This window comes from Microplitis mediator, chromosome 6 (genome assembly GCF_029852145.1).
Source record: "Microplitis mediator isolate UGA2020A chromosome 6, iyMicMedi2.1, whole genome shotgun sequence".
Taxonomy (NCBI): domain Eukaryota; kingdom Metazoa; phylum Arthropoda; class Insecta; order Hymenoptera; family Braconidae; genus Microplitis; species Microplitis mediator.
The window spans coordinates 7,974,300-7,999,120 of record NC_079974.1 but is presented as its reverse complement, the minus strand read 5'-3'; the positions used below and the strand labels follow the sequence as shown (position 1 = coordinate 7,999,120).

The following is a 24,821-nucleotide window of genomic DNA, read 5'->3' as shown; positions in this document are numbered from 1 at the left end:
TTGAACGTATGATTGTATGTTTATGTGTGTGTGTGTGTGTGTGAATATGTATGTATGTGCTGTATACGTGAGAACGAATACAGTGAAAGCTTACGCTATGCTGAATCGTCGTATAAGTTAGAGAGTACGTGACGCTGGATCGTCGTACTTAGTTCGATCTTGGATCGAGTTGATTGTTAAAGAATATACACGTCTGTATATTGAAAGCGAGAGCTTAATTGTCCACTGTGGGACGATTAGATAGTACGCGGTACTACAAAACGAATGATTGTTTTGAAAGCTTTCGGTGCACTGAGGCGATGTAACCGATTGATCATATCGGTTATATAATTGAATAGTTCAAACTAGTAAGATAGTGAAATGCACTTAAAAGTTATTGAAATTTCAATGAAATTGTCTAGAGACAATACGACGTGACTGGTCGTTGATTTGAATGAGATTTAATTTTATCTGATCGATTGTTGCTTGCGACGGAGGCTATTGTTTGACTGCAGTTAAATATGAATCCTATCAATTTGTATTAATAGATGATTATTAGCGACGAGGCTATTGTATGAGTGAAGTTAGATTTGATGTATGCGATCACGACAAGGCGCGTTTATAGTAATAAAGCGCGGACAAGGATCAGACTCTTAGTATTATCTAGATTATGATTATTAAATATAAATGATGATTATTAATATTTAATCACTGCACAAATAAATTAATGTTCAAGACGAATCGAATAAACCCGGTAATTTGACTGAAATCAATATAAATGAATAATTCTTAAATATTCAATATTATCGATGTTATTATCATTTAATATTAATACGAATATTAATATTAAATCTCAAACACAATTCAATTGAATAATTAATGAAAACACGATTAAGTATCCGACAATTTAAGGGGTGAGACTCACGCGCAACAAGTCCAGACTTGTTCGTATTGCGACGCAATAAAACAGCGATCTTATTGTTTGCAAAAAAAGATTTTAATTTACCGAAATAAATTCAAATAATAAATAAATATTATTGCGAAATACTTATCCTTCACCGATGGATTGAAATTGAATTTGATGATCAATTAATTAAGCAATTATTAATGATTTAATTATTGACTTGGTAATTATAGACAGAATGTTCATAGCAAGTGCGTACGTTATGAAGACTTGTGGTCAACTAACGAAAAGACGCGGTGACGCCGGGTTGTGGTTTCGACAGAACGGAAACGTTAGACACCCGAGTGACAGAGATACGCTGAAGGCGTGAGTGCAACGAAGATGCACAGCGAAACCGACGCTATGTTGAGCGCGCGCGTTTGTGGTGCGACCCGAGTTGGCGACGAAATGAATTTGAGCACCGCTAGATGGGGACTCATTTAATTATTTAAATTCGTTAAATTATTATGATGACAATTATTTTAGGACTTCCGTTTTCGATGGAACAATAGTAAATGAAAATTGTTCAAAAAAATTCCCTAAAGAATTTCGAAATAAAACAACTATGGATGATAATGGATATCCTTTTTATCGCCATAAAGATGAGGGAATAACATTTTCACGAAACGATCAAATTTTTGATAATCGCCATGTTGTACCGTACAACCCAACTCTATTAGAAACATTCAACTGTCATATCAATGTGGAAATAGTGTCATTAGTAAGGGCGCTAAAATACTTTTATAAATACGTTTATAAAGGTTACGATAAAGCAGGAGTAACAATCAATGGAAATATACCGAATACTGTCACAGCACCAGAGAATAACGATGATCAATCATCTCATGATCATCATACTAATACAATTAATCAAGATGAAGTGAGTAATTTTGTTGACGCACGTTATGTTGGTCCCGTTGAAGCTGCTTGGCGAATTTAATCTAAGCTTTCGCAAAATAAAAGCTATTCAATTACCCGCTTACCCGTATACTTACTCAATCAACAGAACATTACTATTAATGATGATTGTATTGAAAATGAGCTCGGAGACGCTTTAAAAAAACAATCAATGTTGATTGATTAATTCTCTTTAAATAAACGCGATCCGTTAGCTCGGCAGCACCTCTATAGTGATATTCCTTATCACTATGTCTTTAAGAAACAGAATAGAACTAACACGTCACGTTGGCAGCCACGTAAAAAACAATTCAACGTCATCGGTCGAATGTATTCGGTTAGTCCCGCACAAATAGAACTATTTCATCTTCGATTGTTGTTAATCAATGTTAGAGGTGCAAAAAGTTTCAAAGATCTTAGGACGGTAAATGGAACAATCTATGTTAACTTTGTGTCTGCATGTTTAGCAGTAGGTCTTATAGAAGATGACCAAGGATGGAAGGGAACCATGAGCGAAGCAATAGTTTGGATGATGCCACGACAACTACGATGTTTCATTGTACATATACTAATTCATTGTCAGCCCCTTTATCCAGAACAACTTTGGGACGAATTTAAAGGAGCTATGTCTAAAGATCTCAACAGACGTTTTGGATTGCAAGAAGAACAAAAAAAATCATATGTTTATATTAATTCTATGTTGCATCGAGAAGGTTTTAGTTCTTCAGCCTATCCGAATATGCCACAAATCACTGAAATTGAAGACATATTCGACGACAGATCAATATCAATTTCTACACAAGACGAATCACTATCGAATTATGAAAAATTAAACGTAAATCAAGGAGAGGTTGTAGATTTTATTTTAAATTCGGTAGTAAATGGTGATTCCAATGATTCTAACTGTGTTTACATGGTTGCGTAACAATTCACCCTACGACAAAATACCCGCGACAAAACACCCGCAAACCCAAATACCCGATGACAAAATACCCGATGCCAAAATACCCGACGATAAAATATTATGAAATATGGCTAACAGATGGCATACTTAGGATTTGATATCCTTAACAAAACTGCGGGTAATTCGATTTATAAATATTTTGTCAAGTAATATAAGCATTCAAAACTATAGATACGTTTACTAATAACGAAAAATATTTCAATTATTCAAAAATTAAAATTTTTTTTTTCACGAAAAAATAAAATACTGATTACAATTATCATTATTTAGTTCAAATTTTGTGTGTGTGCAATTATATCAATGTACCCATACATAAAAGGGTGTGAAGCATAGCGCCCTTTTTTCACGATTTTTGAGTGTGTGCAATTAAAAGAATATACCCACACATAAAAAAATTTCAAAAAATGCACGGAAAAAAAAATAAAGAGATTTTTTTAATTTCAATTGATTTTCAGGATGAATTATCTTGGTCAAAAAGCGTCACACCGTGTGGCGGGTGTTTTTAATTGCGGGTGTTTTGTCGAGGGTGTTTTGGTTTGCGGGTATTTTGTCGTCGGGTGATTTGTCGTCGGGTATTTTGGTATCGGGTATTTTGTCGTCGGGTATTCTGTCGCGGGTGATTTGTCTTCGGGTATTTAGACGTGCCACCGTTTACATAGATGAACCCGGTGGTTCTGGTAAAACGTTCATTTACACAACATTATGTCACCTGTTAAAAATCAAAAACAAAAATGTATGTACAATGGCTTATAGGGGCATTGCAGCAACTTTATTACCCAACGGAAAGACTGTACATAAAACGTTTGGTTTACCTGTCCCCATGTTCTCGGATTCACCATCGAATATCAAACCTAATTCATAGCAAGGTGTCTACCTAAAGGAAGTTGATGTATTCATTTGGGATGAAGCTCGGATGTCACCGAGATACGCGTTAGAAATAATTGATCGAACTTTACGACACATTATGAATAATGAAGTTCCGTTCGGCGGAAAATTGATGATTTTAGGCGGTGATTTTCGTCAATTACTTCCAGTATAACCTCATGCTACCCGAAATGAAACAGTTAATTTATCTATCAAATTTAGCATATTATGGACACATTTTCATAAATTTTCATCGACACAAATTATGAGAGCACTACCCGAAGAAGTCGAATTCGTTCAATTCTTACTGAATGTTGGTAATGGGACCTTAAACAATGTGAATGATGAAATACAACTTCCAGTAACATGTTCGACGTCCAGAGAAAATGACATTGTTTAAAATACATATGGTAGAATTATCAGAGGTAAACGTTATGATGAACTTACGAAAATCGTAATTCTATCTGCTAGAAATGTAGATGTTGACGAAATAAATAAACAAGTTATTGAACTTTTAGACGATTCTTCGGAAAAGCTTTATTTAGCTGTTGACAGTACTGAAAACTGTGACAACGGGGCTGATGATGAATCTATATTACCAGAATATTTCAATACTTTGAACCCATCAAATTTTCCTTCGTACGAACTTCGTTTAAGAAAGTTTGCGATTGTGATATTGATTAGAAATCTTAATCTAAGTCAGGGACTATGCAATGGTACAAGACTGATTATTTTAGATTTAGGAGTTAACGTGTTACAATGTAAAATATTAACCGGTGACAAAACTGGTGACATTGTTTTTATTAATCGCTTAACTTTATATTGTCAAAATGTATATCCCTTTACATTCAAAAGACGACAATTCCCAGTTAAAGTAGCGTTCTGTATGACTATAAACAAAGCCCAAGGACAAACATTTGATGCAATACGAATCGACCTTACTAAAGACATATTCAATCACGGTCAATTATACGTTGCGATTTTAAGAGTTCGATCTTGGAAATCGTTTCAAGTGTATCTAAGATGGGAGAATATTAATAATTTTGTTAAAAACAGTTTACAAAGAAATATATTTATAATTCTGTAGTGTTTGAACTTATGTTGAAATATTTTGTTTTCATATTAGAAATAAAGTAATTCACACACGCGCTTGCGCGCGGACGTAAACTAGTTTTATAAAGAATATTCAAATCGGTCTGTTCAAATTATTACACAGATATGTCTGAAAATTACTAACCGAAGTGAGTGCCTTCTAGCAACATGATTTAGAATTTACAACACTACTGTTTGGTAAATTTACAAATCACGTTTCGTACGAAAACCGCGCATGGTCTTGTAAAGAATATTTAAATCCGTTTGTTCAAATAATGACACAGATAACTCTGAAAATTACTAACAGAAGTAAGAGTCTTTTCAGCAAAGTGATTTCAAGTTTAAAAAACTAGTGCTTAGTAAATTTATGAACGAGGTTTTGTAAAAATACTACACATGGTTTTTGAAAACATATCCAAATCCGTATGTTCCAATTATCATACAGATGTATCTTAAAACTACTTACATAAATAAATGTCTTTCAACAACATGGTTTTAAATTAAAAACAATACTGCTTAGTGAACTTACAAAGTACGATCCATAAAAATACTACACATGGTTTGATAAAAAATATTCAAGCCGTCTGTTCAAATTTTTACACAAATATGTCTAAAAATTACTAATCGAAATAAGTGCCTTTCCACGACATGATTTTAAATTTACAACACTACTCTCTGGTAATTTTCAGGGTTGGGCATTACATCATTAATTATTATTTTTTTTTAATTAAATAATTAATAATGAATTTTTTTTTTTTGCCGAACACTGAAGTAAGAAGGTATGATTTCTTAATAACTTCAAAAATTTTTTGAATTTAAATACTCGTTTTCTATTATAAGTGCACCTGCTTTATTTACTTTATAATTATCGTTCTATAAGCCTGAATAGAATTATTACCTGCTATTTCGATAGTCGTTACTTCTGCCGAATCACAAATTAAACATTTACTCAATTCAACGCTAAGTTCCTGTTCGATCAACTCATTTTGGATCGTCGATATTAGTGTCGCTTTTGTTACGGTAAGAGAAGAATGTTTCCGTAATTTCTCGTGATTATTTTGACATTTGCGTTTCTCAAGAAATGACGGAATATCTTCGAGTACTCTTTGATTCAAATCTCGAATGGTAGAGGAACAGTCTACTGTATAACATGCTAATTCATCATTACCGTGTTGGGAGAACAAATTTTTTAAAATATTTGATCGAAGAACGTATGATTGAGCCGTTATTTTATCTTTCGATTTTGTGATTAAATTACAAAATTAATTTGTTGCAGAAAATTTTTGAACAATTTGTTCATAAAATCTGGGTACAGCAAGTGATTTAATTAAAAATAACTGAAATAAGGCGTCGAACGCGCAGGTATTGGTGTAATCAATTCTCTGTTTTCCATCACGAATAGCTTTTAAATTTTTATCATCTCCTTTTTTCAAAATAGGTATTTTCGTCAAAATAGGCTTCGATGCAAAAGTTTGTAATGAGTGTTATTTTTTTTAGATAGCAATTTTTTGGCTTAGTTGGTGTCTTGGGTAGTTGTAAAACTTGATTTCTCCAATTTTCTTGCGCTCTAGACTCAAGTATCTGGGCAATGTTATTTTGTGTACTGCAATTACTGCATATCCGTGTTTGCCGATATCCTTCCTCGCCATATGGCTTAGAACAGAGATCAAGGGCATGTACCAGTTTATCACAAACCTTGAATCAGAAAAAATAATGTTATTCACCACAAGCTTTGGTATCTATATAACGGAATTCTTGATCACTTTTTCAATCGCAATAGAAAATCATATATATATTGAAACGAAGTTGAGGTCCACCCCTCTAGTAGGGATGAATCAACCGTCCGTTACCCATTTGAATTAAATGGGCCCGTGTCCCTTTTAGCTAGGAAGCTAATTATCTGGTAACTGATCCTGGTGTTTCCCGGTTCGTAAGGACCAGACGACCGGTTGGCTATAAATTTATATATGCAAAAGGCATATAAAGGATCGGGAGTCGTGGGGCTTGTAATAGGGTATTAATATACCAAAAGGAAAAGATAGACTACAGGTGTTTGTAGATAAGCCAAACTAGTGAGAAGCACAAGAATTACAAATGTATAATAATAGTGTTATTATACTTACCTGTGAGATGTTGGTTCACTGGTGTTGTTATATGAGAGCAATAAATAATTAAGACAATTGTGAGCTCTGTATCACAATTGTCTGGTCTAGCTACAAGCAGGTATTGTAGATGATTATCGCGGCAGGTACGCGCTTCTGTAAGCAGGTATTACAGGGTAGGTCGCGGCAGGTACGCGCTTCCACGAGCAGGTATCGTAGGAAAGGAGTGCAGCAGGTATGCACCTCTACAAGCAGGTATTGTAGGCAAATGTCGCGGCAGGTACGCGCTTCCACGAGCAGGTATCGTAGGAAAAGAGTGCAGCAGGTATGCACCTCTACAAGCAGGTATTGTAGGCAAATGTCGCGGCAGGTACGCGCTTTTACAAGCAGGTATTGTAGGAAAAAGATGTAGCAGGTATACATCTTCACGGGGTTGCCGTCTTCTACAGGAAGGTATGTAGGCTAGGAAGTGTAGGTAGTTCTACGAGAGAATAATCATTGCAGTTAATGATTATTCGATTAATTAAAAGGTATACTTAAATACTACTGAATACTTAGTCGTAGACAGGTAATTAAAAGTTAAAAAGAAAGAGTTAAAAGATAAACTGTATTTATTATAAATCCATAGTGGTAGTAAAGTTGACGTATAGGTAAGAGCTGATTAATTATTGGCGCGCAGGCCTTTATATAGATTCACGTCGATGCTCATGCGTCGACGTGTTGCGCATCCCTTCCATTAAGAATACAAATGGAGAGGGATTACTGAATAATAATAATAATTAAATATAATTTAGCGGGTAAACCAGGTAACACATGGTAACTACCCTGGGTAACGGCCTATTATCATGGTACGATAATGAGGATTTATAAACCTCGTTACACCCCCGGGCCAGACTGGAAGTTACTCGGTGACTTTCAGTCGAAATCAATTTTAAAGAAGTACCATGATGATAGGCGATTACGTACAATTTGTCTGTAAAGTAATAGCAAAATGAATTAGATAAATTAATTATTATAAATCATTAATTAAAGATAGTTAACAATAATTAATTGTAATATCACTCGGTACTTAATACACTGTATATCAGGTAATACTGGTAGGATTCATTAATATCCTTTTTTAAACAAAATAAAAGTAAAAATACAAAATAATAAACGAGTTACAATAAATTTCAGGTAATCTCGGTACAAAAATATTTGGTTGTTTTAAGTTAAATGTTACTTATTACTAGATAATTTTAATATTATTTATATATATATTTTTTTTTTTTTGTAACATTTATAAATTCTAATATATATATATATTTTTTTTTTTCTTTTATATGTCATTCTTAAATTTATTTTAACATCACATATATATTTATGTAATATGATATATTTAATTATATGTTTTTTTTGATATCGGTAATGATATGAAGAGTATTTAAACTGGTGGTTATTAAGAAGTAGGTTATTTCGCATTCTGAGGTACAATAAATCTTTTGCAAAAATAAAACTTGAGTAATTAAGTAAATAATAAAATAATAATGTAAGGTTTTTTTTTTTTTTTTTTTCTCTTTTTTTTTGAAAATTAAGACTTGAGTAATCAAGTGAAAGATAAATAATAATATATTTTTTTTTTTTTTTTTTTTTTTTTTTAATTTTGGGTGAAGCCCAGAAAATAAGAACGTCAAGAAATAAAAATAGAAACATAAGAATAAACTATATGAACAGTTTACCTCAGGTGCGAGACACTTAACTGGTTGTTGGTGGTGCTGACTATGGTGGAAGAACGTCAATGGCCCCTCTGTCATCTCGGCTCAGGTTCACCCTGGTTCTGCAGGCTCTGCATTTCGGGTCGAAATACGGATGTTGAGTTTTGCAAGCGAGGCAGAATTCTTTCATCAGCTCAAATCCGGCTGATGATGATGGTAAGTAAGGACATGCGTTGTTGTTGTGCCCTACTCTGAGACAGCTGGTGCAGTAATCTTCCCCAAATTTAGCGTTGGAACATTCTTGGTGGGAATGTCCCTTTCGTTTACAACGGAGACATCCGGTTGATCCAGGTACAGATGATAGCCTGGTTTCTGCGGTTTGAGTTCCCACAGTTCTCGTAGCAGGTGGTAGTACTTCGACCTTCTGGCATAATGCTCGCCAGTAAGTCCTCCAGGTCTCTTCAGGTACAGTGTCCCTCAGATCGAATTGACTTTCGTGTGTGGAGTCTCCGATTTTGATAGTTAATGGTACGATAAACGGTACCGCAGTAAAGTCAGGTGTGGTAGTGATAGTTGCAGCTTTTGGTACAGGTTTCACAAATGATATATCGCTGATTTCGACCAATTTGCTGTCAGGTTGGTCATACACGATGGTGCGACGCTGGTCTCTGGTTACGTGAAATTTATATAACAGGTTCGGTGTAGTCGGGATATTCGGACCCACAAATGCAGGTGCCTTAAACACAGGGTTGCTCCAATAATTTCGCAGGTAAGTTTGTCGGTTGGTTTCTTCGGCCATTTTATCGCAGGTTTATAGAGATGTTTCTTGCTCGACAACGGCGTGTGTGATGAAGTGTCTCGCCCTGCAGTTCTGTTCAGGTGGTCTTGTCTGTGAAAGTAAGATAATAAATTAATTACTCAAGTTTGGCGAGTGGACCGTCTCGGCACTTTTAAATCAGATAATTTATAGGTGCCGATAATCTTATTGTTATTGTCGCAAATGGTCGCCATGCTGGATGATACAAATTTGTTTATGAAAAATGGTCCCTTTCTAGGTGGAACGAGCTTACCAGCGATCCCTTCTGCTTTCCGACTCAGAGTTTTCGATTTTATGTATACTTCAGTACCAATTGTCAGGTTTGTTTCGGGTCGCGGAGATTTTCGCGCGGCTGTTTGCACATCTTGTGCCTTTAGCATTTTTAATTCAACAAAATGCCGAATCTCGTCTAATAAATTTATGAGTCGCTCGCGCTCCACAGATTTATCAATTTCAGGTATTAATGATAGGTCGCGATGCAGTTCAAGGTATCTGGGATCTCTGCCAAAATTAAGGAAAGCAGGACTGCAGGCGAGGGAGCTGTGAATTGAGGTGTTGTAAGCGTATGTTAGCTCAGGTAGCCACTCATCCCATTTATTATGTTTATCAGTTAGGTAGGATCGGATCATTATTTTTAGATTTCGATTTATTCTCTCGATTGGATTGGATTGAGGAGAATACGGTGGAGTGAATTCATGTGTGGTCTGAGTTAGATTTAAAAATGAAGTTACATCTTTATTTGTGAATTCGGTGCCATTATCAGAGATAACAACACGGGCAGGTCCCCATCGTCTAAAAATGTCGCGTAAAAATTCTACGGCTTTTCTACCAGTTGGCTCAGACGTTGCTCGGAGTTCAAGATAGCGAGTGTATACGTCACATAGTACGAATAAATGTGTTTTGCCGTGAGTTGAGCGCGGTAGCGGTCCGACCGTGTCAATCGATACACATTCCCAAGGTTCAGTGATAGGTCGATGACCTTCAGGAATATTAGGTGGATTTGTATCGGGTTTGTGTAAAAGGCAGGTTTTGCATTTGTTAACAAAGTCACGTGTGTCTTTGTACATTCCTGGCCAGTAATATTTTAGAGTCAGGTGTTCGTACGTTTTGTTTATACCGAGGTGTCCGGACGTATTTGTGTTATGTATTTCAGTCAATATGTTTTCCCGATTTTCTTCCGGTATAACGAGTTTCCAATTTTCCGGTGATTCTTGTAGATAATTAAACGGTGTTCTATGCCGATAAAAATATAATTTACCGTCGGTTATTTTCCATTGTGGGAATCGGTTTGGAAAATCAGTTACGTCTTGAATCTTTCGATTGTACCAGTCGTAGCTGATGGCTCGGTACAGAGTACGGTGTTGACAATTATCGATTTGTATTGTAGCGTCATCATAAACTCGTGATAACGCGTCCGCGGCTTCGTTTTCGGTACCTTTGCTGTGAGTCATGGTAATTGGAAAACATAAAAGTTCCATAGCCCATCGCGCTAGTCGTCCGCGAGGATTTTTAATGTCTTTTAGCCAGGTTAGACTGGCATGGTCAGTTATTACCGTCACGGGATACCCCTCTAAATATCCCCTTAATTTTTTAAGAGCCCACACGACAGCAAGACATTCACGTTCTGTAGTTGTATAATTAGACTCGTGTTTGTTTAAAGGTCGCGATATTGCGGTGATTACATATTCGCGGTCTTCCCCTTGTTGAGTTAATAACGCGGCAATACCCGAGTCGCTTGCGTCGGTGTAAAGTAGGAACGGTAAAGTATAGTCCGGTACTGACAGGGTTGGAGCGTCAAGAAGAGCTTGTTTTAACTCTTCAAATGCGGTTTGTTCTGTCTCCGTCCATTGCCAGGGCATTTTGTCACTAGTCAATTTATTTAACGGGTTTTGTGCTCGAGTAACGTCTTTAAGGTGTCGACGGTACCAGTTTACCATCCCCAGAAATCTCCGTAATTGTTTCCGAGTTGTCGGAGGCGGATATGTGCTAATCGCGGCGGTTTTCTCTGGGTCAGGTGAAACTCCTTCGCGAGAAATAATGAACCCTAAGAATTTTATCGATTCTTGACAAAAGTTACATTTTTCCCGTTTTATGTCTAGTCCAATTTGTCGAAAAGTGTCAAATAATAAACCGAGTATTATCAGGTGTATGTCGAAAGTGGGAGTGGCAATGATCCAATCGTCCATATAAGACTGGATAAAGTTTTCCCAATACGCCGGTAACGATTTTTGTTGTAGGAGACGTCGAAACGTCTTTTTGACCTCGTCCATCGCAGCTTGGTACGTCACGGGGGCAGTTTTTAAACCTTGCGCCATTTTTACAAATTCGTAAAAACCTTTACCTTCGACTGCGAATGCTGTTAGGTGACGGTCTTCTTCGCGTATTAATATTTGATAGTACGCGTTACTACAGTCAATCGTTGATCGATATTCTCCCTCGCGTATAACTTCGAGTACGGTATCCATGCGAACCATGGGGTACGCGACAAACTTAGTTACTGCGTTCAGCGGGCGAAAATCGATACACATACGCCAATGTTCCGGCTTACTTCCGTCAAAAGGTGGAAATCCTGGTAAGGACTTTTTGCGTACCATTACCGGTTGGCAGCTCCATTCGCTGGTGCTCGGTCGTATTACCCCGTCTGCCAGCATATTATCGACAATCATATGCATGGCTTGTCTCACGATAGGTGTTCGGCGATAATTTTTAACACGAATGGGTTTTGTATCGGTTAGTTCAATTTTGTGCTCGACAACGGTGATAGTGCCGAGAGTTGCGTCTTTCATTTTGTCAAACTCGCGATCAAGAAATTTATTTAACCGGTCTTGTTCCGCGGCGATGGTACGATAAATTAATCCCGGTAATTTAGTAGTGGAGCTGTGATAAATGTCATTTGTATGTTTCCATGTCCACGTATAGTCAACGGTATTAATTTTTATGTGGTGTCTCATCATGAATTTTAATCCGATTATTATTTCGTCGGGCATGTCTTCAAAAATCTCGAACCAGTCCTCAATGTCGATTTTATTAATAGTAAAATCTAGGTAAACTTTTTCTGTACTGTGTACGATCGTGTTGTCCGCGAGTATGAAGGCGGAATTATTTTTAGCGTTTCGAAATTTCAGAATATTATGAGGAATTAATTCGATAATTTTTCGTGAGATAAAATTTTTATTCGCGCCCGTATCAAATATCGCGATGAATGAACGCGTAATGAAAGTGAGAGTGCAGTTTATTGATCGACTTACTGCGGGTGGTGGTGGAGTGTCGAGTGGTAACTCCACAGGTGTATCGTAGTCGTGCAGTTCGGACACACTGGTGGATTTGTCAGCGGTCCTCTTCTTTTTGGAGGCAAAATTTACACAAATTAATTTACAGCCCGAATCGTTGTTTACGTTAATGTCAGTCAAGCAGTGGTCTGGTGAACAGATTTTTTCAGAGCTTATTAAACAACCCATGTCGTCAGTTGAGTAGTCAGTTGTGTATGAGTCAGAGGAGTAATCAGGACTGATGCTCCCGGATATCAATTTATTATCCTGGGATAAAGGGTGACCGATGTTTTTGCTCGGTGCATCAGTTACTCTAGGAGTTGTTGTAATTGGTTGAAGAGGCGTTAAAGGTGGTGGGTATGCGGTCGCCCCTTCTCGTATATCGAGCATACCACTTACTCGTTTTTTGAGTCACATTCGCACTCTGTGACTAGTACTCCCACCTTTCCACATTTTATGCACAAATCAACCCTTGGATTGGTACAATCACGTATAGCGTGCGAGCCCTTCTCTCCACAATTTTTGCATACGTATGTGGGTGAGATAGGGGGGTTATTTTCCCCTCGGAGGTTCGCCTTGGGTGACCTGGATCCACGCGGTGCGTTATTGGCTCGGTCCTTGAATTGTACTCTTCTCGGTGTTTTAGTTTTCTCAGGTGGCGTGTAATACTGAGATAGTCGTCCAAGACTTTCATCTTGGGAGTCCGAAGTTTCAGATGGAGATTGGTCTTCGTGTATTCTTCTCGTAAATTTGGTGGATTTTTTAGATTCTGCAGCTGCCTTGGCTCTTTGAGAAAGTCTTTGCAGAGCGGTTCTTACAGCTGAATTTAATTGAGAATACGTCTTGGTATGTGGCGCTAGTGAGTCGAGTTGCGCTTGAATGTCATAAGCTAGTCTTGCTCTTATTACTAGCACTTGGTCTTCTTCGGATGGTGCTTTAGCCATCTCTTGATATTTCATCATAGTTTCTTTGATGAATTCCCTCGGGTCTTCGCGATGCTGTTGATACGTGGTCATGATCTCCTGGCTTATATCCAGGTCAGTTTTACCGAGTGTAAAATACTCGATGTATGATTTAGCGAAGTCTTCCCATCGGTGCCATGTGTGCTGGTATTGTCTCACCCAGTACCCCTCAGCTTGATACATGGCAGTTTTAGCAAGTGTGAGGTGTTCAGCCTCTGTTAACCCCAATTCTTTCCCGAAATCGGTTAACGCTCGTAGATATTCCCGGGCTTTTAGGTTCGAGCAGGGGTATGTTAATCCCCGTTGTCTTAGTGTAGCTTCCGCGGCGGCTATATTTTTAGCGAAATTCCGTTGATTGTTGTACTCGGTTCCATGCGCTGATTGGTTGACGGTCATATGTGGGCAGTCATTTCGCGGTTGTTGGTGGTAGCTTGAGTCCGCGTTTGGCGCGATACCGCGAGGGGAGTTTGGTAGTGGTGGTGGACCCGATGCGTGAGAAGTAGGTCGTGAATTACTCGCGGCAGCAATTTCTTGGATGATTTCGGCGGTAATGTCGGCAGGGTTGACGTGTACGTTAGGTTGTCTGTCTGGATTTATTTCTTCCAGGAGTCGAAGGTCTTCGAGTCCTAAATCTCCACGAGTGCGCGCTCTCTTTAGCATGTACGTGGTACATCGAGCGTATAGACTGACAGTTTGATTGGTCTCTCTTATGTGGTTACTTACTAAAGTCTGACTTTGTCGCATCTCGTCCATGTCTGTCTGTAATTGTCGTATTTGTCTTTGGGAGTCATGGTAGCCCCTTATGCATTCATCTATCTGTATGCTCATCTGTTGCATAATAGCGTCATTAGATAAGAATCGTCTGTCAATTACCGTCGTCAAGTTGTTTAAGTCAAGAGGTGATGGTATTGATGATGATAGGGTTTGATGATCGCGTCCTTTTGGTGTTGTTTGCCCTTGGTCGCTCGCGATTATTTGTACATTCGCGTCGACCGGATTATGTACATTATGTATCTCATCATCAGTATTGTAGAGATCGTTAAGATCGCGGTTCATCTGGTTAGACGGGTTTTGTCGATGCCCCATATTTATGAAATAGGTCACGCGGTGTTCAATCGACGATGAGTTATGATGTTTTTATTTAGTATATACTATTTCTTTTTTTTTTTTTTGGATTCGCGTTTTATCGCGTAATATTTTGATATCAGTACGCAGGTTGAGTTTATTTATTTATTTAATGCAAATTCTGTCAAATGTATTGTCCAGTCGCGTTTATTATTCTAGTCACGTAATATTAAGTAATATCGTCAATTGTAGTTATGAGTGTATTTTTTTCCCGCAATATTTTTAATGTTGCGTAGTATGGTTTTTATTTTCCGCGTGTTGTTATCTGGGTAATAGTCGAATAAAGTTGTTATTTATTTTATTTTCTTTTTATCGAATAATAAAAGAGATATAGAATTTGGCTACCATTTATGTAGTGGTAGTTTGCATACTTACGGGTTATAGACAGGTTATTTTATTGTTTTATATTTTTTGGATGTATATTTTTCCAAATGATAAATTTTTTGTAGATAAATAATATTAGTTAAGAGGTCCAGGTTATATGATCTGTTAAATTAAATAAATAAATTATAAGTAATTGAATTAAGTAATAGGTTAAATCCACGAGGTGAATGAGGTAATTGTTACCTGATAGTAATAAATTATAATCAGAAGGATTATATTATTTAATTATTTTATATAATGATATTTAAATAATAATATTTAATATAATGATTGTCTTTTAATCTTGAATTATTTGTTTTAAATAAATAGAACGCAATACGTAACGTGGTCGTATGCCGGTGAATACGTTAAATGTGATATAGCGTATAGAACGATCTATATAGCTATAGTATCGATTAGTTGCAGTTCGAGTTAGGATGGCGAAGGATAGTGTGAATACTTTTACTTTTATGAGATATAGTGGACACAGGGAAAGAAGGAGTTTTATGATTGGCGCGCTAACTGTGGAGCGTGCGCGCTCGTGAGTATACGTTACTTTCGCTTTCGCTGGGGTCGATATACTTTGAAGCGATTGTACTACTGTTGCTTGGTTGTGTATGTGTGTCCAAAATGTTCAAGTACGCTGAGCCGGGCTGCTGGAGGTATCGCCGTTACAAGGCTGCTCTGGTTATTGACTTCCGTTTCCGGAACAACGTTCTCTTTCAGTTGGTTGCAATTTTTCTTTGTATCTGCAAGATATCGAAAAATAGCACTTAATATGTTCACGATTTTTCTTTCAGGTTTTATATTTTATTATATTTTTGTTTTTTTTTTTTTTCAATTATAAATGTCTTTTCAAATCAGACATTTGTGTTTTATTATTAATGGTTTTAATTTAAGGATTTTTTCTTTTCTATTATCTGATACTTAATTTTTTACTGAGCAACAAAATATCTATAATGCAGGTTTTATTTTTGTTATTATCCCTCAGGGTTTTTACAGGTACCTTGAGGTAGTTATTAGATAATATCAGATTTTATTTATTGCTGGTATATTTCAAAATGAAATGCACGAAGTTACGGTTTTTACTGGTGTAATTAAATATTACTCCAGTCTTGTTTCTCGACTCTCCTTTTTCAAGGGATTATTTTTAGTCGGTCATCATTATATTTGTTCAAATAGCCGCTGGGTGGTTAGTTGGACAAGTATAGAAAGAGATGCTAGCTGGTGCACCGTGGATCAATACAGGTGTTACTGCGAGTTGTACTAGTTCCCGAATTTAAATAATATTTAATTCGTACTTACGATTATAACAGCAAAACCAGGTCACAAAAGTTTATAAATGTTGTCAGTTGGTTGATATACTATTGCTCAGGAGAGCTTGTTGTGATTATAGAAAATGAGTAAAATTATGAGAGACAGGTACTTCTGAATACGATATGTACTGTGTGGCGTCAGGTCAGAATATGAGGTGGTGGTAGCGACGCGCTTGATCTGTGATCGTGACGTCACGTCAGGTGAGAAGCGGGGGGTCAATGTATAGTCTGTCGATTGTAATTATCCTAATGATTTAATATACTAAATTATATAAAACGGTTCTCAATTCTTTGTTGATATAATTCTCGGAATTTTAGTTTTTTGAGAATTCAACATTTATTTATTTTCTATGTTATAAACTTTAGTGAGCGTTGCGTCAAGCATGTAAATTGGTGGTTTTTCAGAGATTGATTTTCGTTTTTTTTTTTTTTTTTTAATTGATTAGTTATCTAGTCTCTGATACATGATAACTTATGATTTGATTTTAAATAATCAAAGATGATTTATATTTTTATAGATCATTATATGATCTGGACAGTTCTAATGACTGTACTAGAACCAGAGTTCCATTTTACCAGGTCTGATAGCCAGAAGGGCTTATGCAATTATTTAAATAATTTCAGAAGTTAATATTATTTTATATTGGATGCCAGAAGGGCTAACGTTTTCAGATTCCTGGTAACTGTACGCATGCTTTGATCATGTGCACAGGTTTTCGGTGGTTTTCCGACGAATCGGTTTTAATTATTTATTTAAATAAATGATAATTAATTTAATGGTATTTTTATTTATGTGGTGAAGCCACAAGGTTAAAAATAGTTTTTATTAACCACCTTGAAGAGGTTTTATGGTGCATCTGTATAAACAATGTTTATTTATACAATGTTTAAATGACATAGCAATTTTCAGGATTATAGTCTGAAGCGGTGAAGCCGTAAACAGACAAGGTCAAACCATTTAATTAAGTAATATCTTATAAATAATCAAAGTTATTTATGGAATTGTTAAATGACTATTGGAAAATAAGATTATTACCAGAGTGGTATAATCCGGTAGCTTGGCAATGATTTTTCAGGTTTTGAAAATAATATTTCGCGCGTGATACCGCGAGTCGGATCACGTGAGATATTGGAATGCGACGCCGAGAGTTCCGAGAACTATTTTTTTAAGGCGTCTCATTTTTGAAATTTATTTTATATGATGTCATACATTCTTTACATAGAATTTTGAGATTATTTTTAATTTTATCGCAATTTAATTATTGCTCAGAAGGAGCTGATTGTAAGATTTAATTAAATTAATAAATTATAAAGATTTTGATTTTTTTGTTTTCAGGTAATTTTTAATTAGAGGCTTTTAATATTTTAATTAAATGATTTGAATATTACAATTAAAGGATTTTAATATAGAAAATTACTGCTGATACTAAATTTGTCAAATAAATTATCTTCTTTTAAACAGATCGGAATAATGAATCTAGGGAGTTAATAATTTATGATGCAAGTGAAGCTTGCGTATGAGAGTAATTTATATAAGTAGTTTATAGAGTGATAAATTATGTTTAACACTAGTTGGCCAGGTGATTTTACTGATTTTAGGGTTTTTAAGAGTTGTAGTTGAAATGAAGCTAACGTGAGATTAATAATGTTAATAAATAGAGGTAATCACAGGTATATAAAGGCTGGTAATCAAATTGTAATTTAAATAGAAGGAAGTTATTTTTTTTTTTTTTTTGAATTTCAGATTTTAATTTTTCCTTTTTAATTATTGTAGTCTTTTGGGCCAACGTGGCCCCACGTCGGACATCACTGAAACGTAGTTAAAGTGAGACCGAACGTGGGAGTAATTATTTTAATTTTTAAATAAGTTAATATAGATTATTTTCTGTAGTCTAAGGTAATAAAGCCAACGTGGCCCCACGTTGGGCGCCACTGAAACGAAGTTGAAGTGAGACCAAACGTGGGATTAATTATTTTAAATTTTGGGAAAGTTAATAAAGATTATTTTCTGTAGTCTAAGGTAATAAAGCCAACGTGGCCCCACGTTGGGCGCCACTGAAACGAAGTTGAGGTCCACCCCTCTAGTAGGGATGAATCAACCGTCCGTTACCCATTTAAATTAGATGGGCCCATGTCCCTTTTAGCTAGGAAGCTAATTATCTGGTAACTGATCCTGGTGTTACCCGGTTCGTAAGGACCAGACGACCGGTTGGCTATAAATTTATATATGCAAAAGGCATATAAAGGATCGGGAGTCGTGGGGCTTGTAATAGGGTATTAATATACCAAAAGGAAAAGATAGACTACAGGTGTTTGTAGATAAGCCAAACTAGTGAGAAGCACAAGAATTACAAATGTATAATAATAGTGTTATTATACTTACCTGTGAGATGTTGGTTCACTGGTGTTGTTATATGAGAGCAATAAATAATTAAGACAATTGTGAGCTCTGTATCACAATTGTCTGGTCTAGCTACAAGCAGGTATTGTAGATGATTATCGCGGCAGGTACGCGCTTCTGTAAGCAGGTATTACAGGGTAGGTCGCGGCAGGTACGCGCTTCCACGAGCAGGTATCGTAGGAAAGGAGTGCAGCAGGTATGCACCTCTACAAGCAGGTATTGTAGGCAAATGTCGCGGCAGGTACGCGCTTCCACGAGCAGGTATCGTAGGAAAAGAGTGCAGCAGGTATGCACCTCTACAAGCAGGTATTGTAGGCAAATGTCGCGGCAGGTACGCGCTTCTACAAGCAGGTATTGTAGGAAAAGGATGTAGCAGGTATACATCTTCACGGGGTTGCCGTCTTCTACAGGAAGGTATGTAGGCTAGGAAGTGTAGGTAGTTCTACGAGAGAATAATCATTGCAGTTAATGATTATTCGATTAATTAAAAGGTATACTTAAATACTACTGAATACTTAGTCGTAGACAGGTAATTAAAAGTTAAAAAGAAAGAGTTAAAAGATAAACTGTATTTATTATAAATCCATAGTGGTAGTAAAGTTGACGTATAGGTAAGAGCTGATTAATTATTGGCGCGCAGGCCTTTATATAGATTCACGTCGATGCTCATGCGTCGACGTGTTGCGCATCCCTTCCATTAAGAATACAAATGGAGAGGGATTACTAAATAATAATAATAATTAAATATAATTTAGCGGGTAAACCAGGTAACACATGGTAACTACCCTGGGTAACGGCCTATTATCATGGTACGATAATGAGGATTTATAAACCTCGTTACAATATATATATATATTAGGGTGCTTCATGTCGGAGCCAGATTTTTTTTTTTCAAGTGCATGTGGAAAAAACCATAGTTCAACACAAAAAAAAAATTTTCGCGCATGAAAAAAAATTCTATATCGATTACAGACCTACCTTATTGAAAAATTCGATTTTCCCATTTAAATAACATAGGAAAATTTTTTTTTAGCTTTAAGTATTTTTAACCTCGTTAAAAAATCAATATATCAAATAGACTAATACATGTTTTTGTAGGAAATTGAACGCTCTACAAAAAAGGTTATAACAAATACTGTTTTTGAATTCGCGACAGAGACGCGAACAACCCCAGTACCGTATGCGGTCACCCACGTGAAAAACAAAAAAAATTATATTATAATTTTTAAAGTCCGGAAAATAAATGTTGATAAATGATACGTCAATAAATTTTAAATTTTTAAATAAATAATAGCCTTATCAACATTGTAAATAATAAATTAAGGTGTGCCTGGACCAGCTCCTCAGGCTGGGTTAGTGCACGTAGGCGCCAGACCGTTTCTCGAAAAACGGACAAAATATTTTATCAGGGGGAAAATTGGCGAGGGAAAATCCGAGCGAGTATAGCCAGTAACAAGGCGGATAAATCGAATGAAATAATAAAGAAAAAGAAATAATCAGGAAAAGAAAACAATAAGCACAGTTGAATATATATAAAATAATAAAATAAATTAAATATAGCAGGAAAAAAGACCCAGGAAAATCAATACAGAGTATTTCCCCGAGAATTGTTGGATCCAATTATTTATAAGAAATTATCAAGAATCTTTGATACAATATTTCACGTATGATACAAATTATAATTGTTAATAAACCCCTGAGGGTAGAATCTATATAATCCAAAGAAAATTCCAATTTTAAATCCAATATTTGAATCAATAATATAACTATTATAATAGTTCACTTAACAAAATAAACAATTCATCAAAATTAATGTAAGTAAAAAATTATCACCACCTCAAACCTTGGGTTACCCCTTTACACTATACAGGGGGAGAAAGATACTGCATACTCTCACTCTCAATATAAATTCCCAAAATTTTAACATAAATTATTTTAAATAAATAATTATCCCTCTGTCTATAATTATTTATAATTAAAAAAATATAATATAAATTACTTGTCCACTGGGGTATACAAAAACTGCAAGTTATGCACAGAAAAAAAAGAGAAATATAAATAATAATTACTCGGGATTAATTATTCAAATGATAATATTAACTACAATAAATAATAAATAAATAATAATAATGATTCCACTTTATAATTATTATTATTTGCTCAGGAATTTTTCCTCTGAACTATTACGTCGTCGGCTCAGGAATTTTCTCCAGAGCCGGCGTATAGCTATAGCTATAGCTATAGCTATAGGTATAGATATATGTAGCTATCGATATATCGATACATCGAACTACTGCAAGCACGCAATTTCCAATGTTTAAATTATAATTTAAATAAAATATAATTATTTTATCATCCCCAATTCTTTTTATATGTTCAAATGTATCATTCAGGGGTAGCTAAACACAAAATCAGCCAAATTATTCGCGTCGCGAATGCCAACAATTCCCGGGGAGGTTACAGGTAACAATGCATGGAGAGAAATCAAAGTACTTACTCGTTACCGCTTTATGACAGAGTGATTAGCTTGCCAAGTCTGGTCGCACCTAAGTATTATAGTCGAATATTAGGGCGCCACTGGAAGATGGACTCGGCCTTCCAGAACCGGATGTTAATGTAATTAATTTATATGCTCAGGGTCGTTCGTAATTTTTATAATTTTGTGAGAGAGGAGAGGAATAGTGAACAGGCTGAAATAAATTTATTTAAACTTTACTTTTAATTTTAATAACCTTAAGCACCTTGCTTATTATTTATTTTTCCTTAATGACAATTAATAACCTTATGATAAACTATGCTTATGACAAACTGAACTTATGACAAACTAAACGCGTCCCCTGGACGTTTTCACACTCCCACACACACACGTATTTTAAGCGTCTCCCGGACGTAACAGACACACACACACTCTCTCTTTAAAAAACCGTCCACCGGACGTTAAACCTTTGACCTTAATACACTTTGATTAAAAAACCGTCCACCGGACGTTAAACCTTATTTTCCTTAAATTCTACTTTAAAAAACCGTCCACAGGACGTTAACCCGCATATTCTTATTTCCTAGTGTCCACCGGACACATCCTAAACCTAACTTAATCTTTGTCCACCGGACTTACATCACAGACACAGTTTCTTTACTCTAACTTGACTCTACAAATTAATTGACTCTAATTTTAACAATACTTAGTAACTTTTCCCACTTAAATTTTTACAATTCATAATTTCCAATACTCAAAATTTTCTCATACTATAATTCACTGTATTTCCAATCAATTAATTTATTTTTGTTTAATGTAATTTATAAATTAATTAATTTTACCACTTATAAATTTTTCACTAATTATTTTGACTGATTAAATTTTTCTAATTAATTTGCCACAATTCTTATTCATTTATTACTTTCAATTTCTAAATGTTTCACTGACAATTTCACAATTAAATTTATTTCACTTTCAAAATAATCCGTTTTCTCAATTTTACTCACAATTTAATTTACCCAAACTCTAGTATCTTTTATTTAGTTTTTAGATATTTTAATTAACTTAAATTTAATTTAATAATCACGTAATGACTAGAATTTGATTTCGGGTTGACTAGAATTTTAGGCCGGTGAATTGGCGTCACACGGTTCCCGATTTTATTGACGTTGATAGAGTAAATCGATTGAATTAATGAATCTTAGAATTAATGCGGCCGACGGAATAAATTCCAGCCTGTATTAATCTTAAGATCAATTAATAAATTAATTTATAACGGCTGGAGAGCCTGGAATAAATTAATAAATTAATAGTTTTAATGACCGGATTATTTATGCGATAATTTTATTTTATTCTGGCTGTGGAGCCTTGAATAATTATTACAGAGTTTTGAACACTTAATGGCGACCAAACGAGACGCAATAGAACTTTCGAGAAGACGAGATTGAACGGCTGGAGAGCCTGAACTATCCGTTTCTTTACGCGAGATCAACGGAAAGATATTAAGTAATGTATTATAATTAATTTGCCAGATTAATACAATTAATCGGAGGCCTTAAGTAATTATAATTTACCTCCAACTATAATTTCAGCAGTCCTTGGAACTTCTAGTGATGATCTGCTCCGGCTGCTAGCAATTTCTCGATGTTAGTGGTGTTCTTTTCCAGGTTTCCGTTGTCCGGCTTTCGTCCTCGTATTTTTGCTTCCGTCACACTTTTTATTATTTAATTCGCAATGTACTAGATAACCTTGTATTACAATGTGTCTGATCACTTTAGTCGTTCACTTTGTCTTCACTTGGCGTCCATCGCCTTGGGTCGTCCGACTGACTCTCTCTGGGTGTCCAACGAACTCTCTCGATTTTTGGCACGGCACTCCCTTATAACTCTTCGATTCACCCCCGGAAAACTCATCCCTACTAAATTAATTAGCAAAAGAGAGGGGTGGATGTTCGGGTCTCACTGATTAGCGACACCCGGTGACATGTCGAATCACTCAATTTAATAAACCGAATTATAATTAGGGCCCGTTATCGACCGTGGACAAATCCGAATTTAGATCTTAATAAATAGCCATTGGAATCTATTTTACCCTGTTACAGCTTCAATCTCCTATAAGACCGATAACCACGCACCCGGTGAATTTATTAAATAAACTAAATAATCACTATTCAATGACGATATAAATTATAAACGTACTAGCAACGTATTTAGAAAATTTACTTAGATATCGACAACGTAAAAAAAACATAGCGTCTGCTCAATTGCACTTTCCGTACCTTTCTGAGTACTTTTTGGGCCGGCCACTTGTTGGCCACTCACGTGGCGCAACAATCGCCCTTAATTATTATTATCCTTGTTATCTAGCCCTGGGCCTTTAAATCAATTAAATAAATTATAAAAATATTTTTACCCCACCTGAATGATACATAATAAATTAAATACATTTAAATAGTATTTGTTGATACCAAAATAATAATTGTAAAATACATATATAATTAAATAATAATTAATTAAAACCGCATGTTATCCATCAATATTGCAGGAGAAAATATCGATTTTTCCCCTCCTCTACGGTCACTATTTTTCATCTCCTCAATACCTGGATATGAAATTCTTATTAAATAAAATAAAGACAATGATTGGGGCATAATGTGACCACACATTATGTCCCCTGAATAACGCCAAATAATAAATATCGCCCCAAAAACAGATTCTCTGTAAATGGTTGCGCCAAGTACACGTTCAACATTGATCTCAGGTTGCATAATAAATAATACTTTCACAAAAAAGGCTGAAATCATAAAACACCAAGTAACTGAGATTTTTAATAATTAAAAAAAAAAAATTTTTTTAAATAAAAATGAAAAAAAAAATACTTGAACGTACTTGGTGTGCGCTGTTAAACTCAATTTTAAAAATTATTTAAGAGTAAGATATAAGAGTAAGATATTCAAAACATATCACATGACTGAATAATTAATTTTTGCATTTACGCACACCAAGTACGTTCAAGTATTTTTTTTTTCATTTTTATTTAAAAAAATTTTTTTTTTTTAATTATTAAAAATCTCAGTTACTTGGTGTTTTATGATTTCAGCCTTTTTTGTGAAAGTATTATTTATTATGCAACCTGAGATCAATGTTGAACGTGTACTTGGCGCAACCATTTACAGAGAATCTGTTTTTGGGGCGATTTCAAATTTTTTTGTAACAGATAATTTTTATTGATTTTACTACTCTTTCGATGATTTATTATTATTTGTATCTATATTGTTAGACAAGTCAAGAAATTATTTTTAACGTTAAATTTTGGCGCGCCACCCAATTTGTGGTAATGCTGCCCCCTGGGCCGAGTTTGACAAAAACGGAACCCCATTGTCGTCAAAAACAGAAAAGTCCGAAGTTAACGGAAATTTGACAAAAATTCAAGGAAACTTTTGGAAACTTTTGCCAAAGCAAACTGTGCTATTAGGGTAGTAAACTTAATTGCTTAAAATATAACCACGACATAAGTGTAAATTGACAGAATAATAACCGCAAATTATACTCTAACCC

The 24,821-nt window shown here is 35.4% G+C and overlaps 1 protein-coding gene across 1 annotated transcript; it reads left to right on the top strand.

Annotated features, from left to right (window-relative positions):
- Positions 1-1,487: 1,487 nt before the first annotated feature.
- LOC130670471 (uncharacterized) lies at positions 1,488-1,862 on the top strand. The gene has a single exon (XM_057473879.1). The coding sequence runs from the start codon at positions 1,488-1,490 to the stop codon at positions 1,860-1,862; it is 375 nt and encodes a 124-aa protein (XP_057329862.1).
- Positions 1,863-24,821: the final 22,959 nt, after the last annotated feature.

Coding starts and splice junctions, on each gene's coding strand:
- LOC130670471 (XM_057473879.1), top strand. CDS start 1,488: ATGGATGATAATGGATATCCTTTTTATCGCCATAAAGATGAGGGAATA.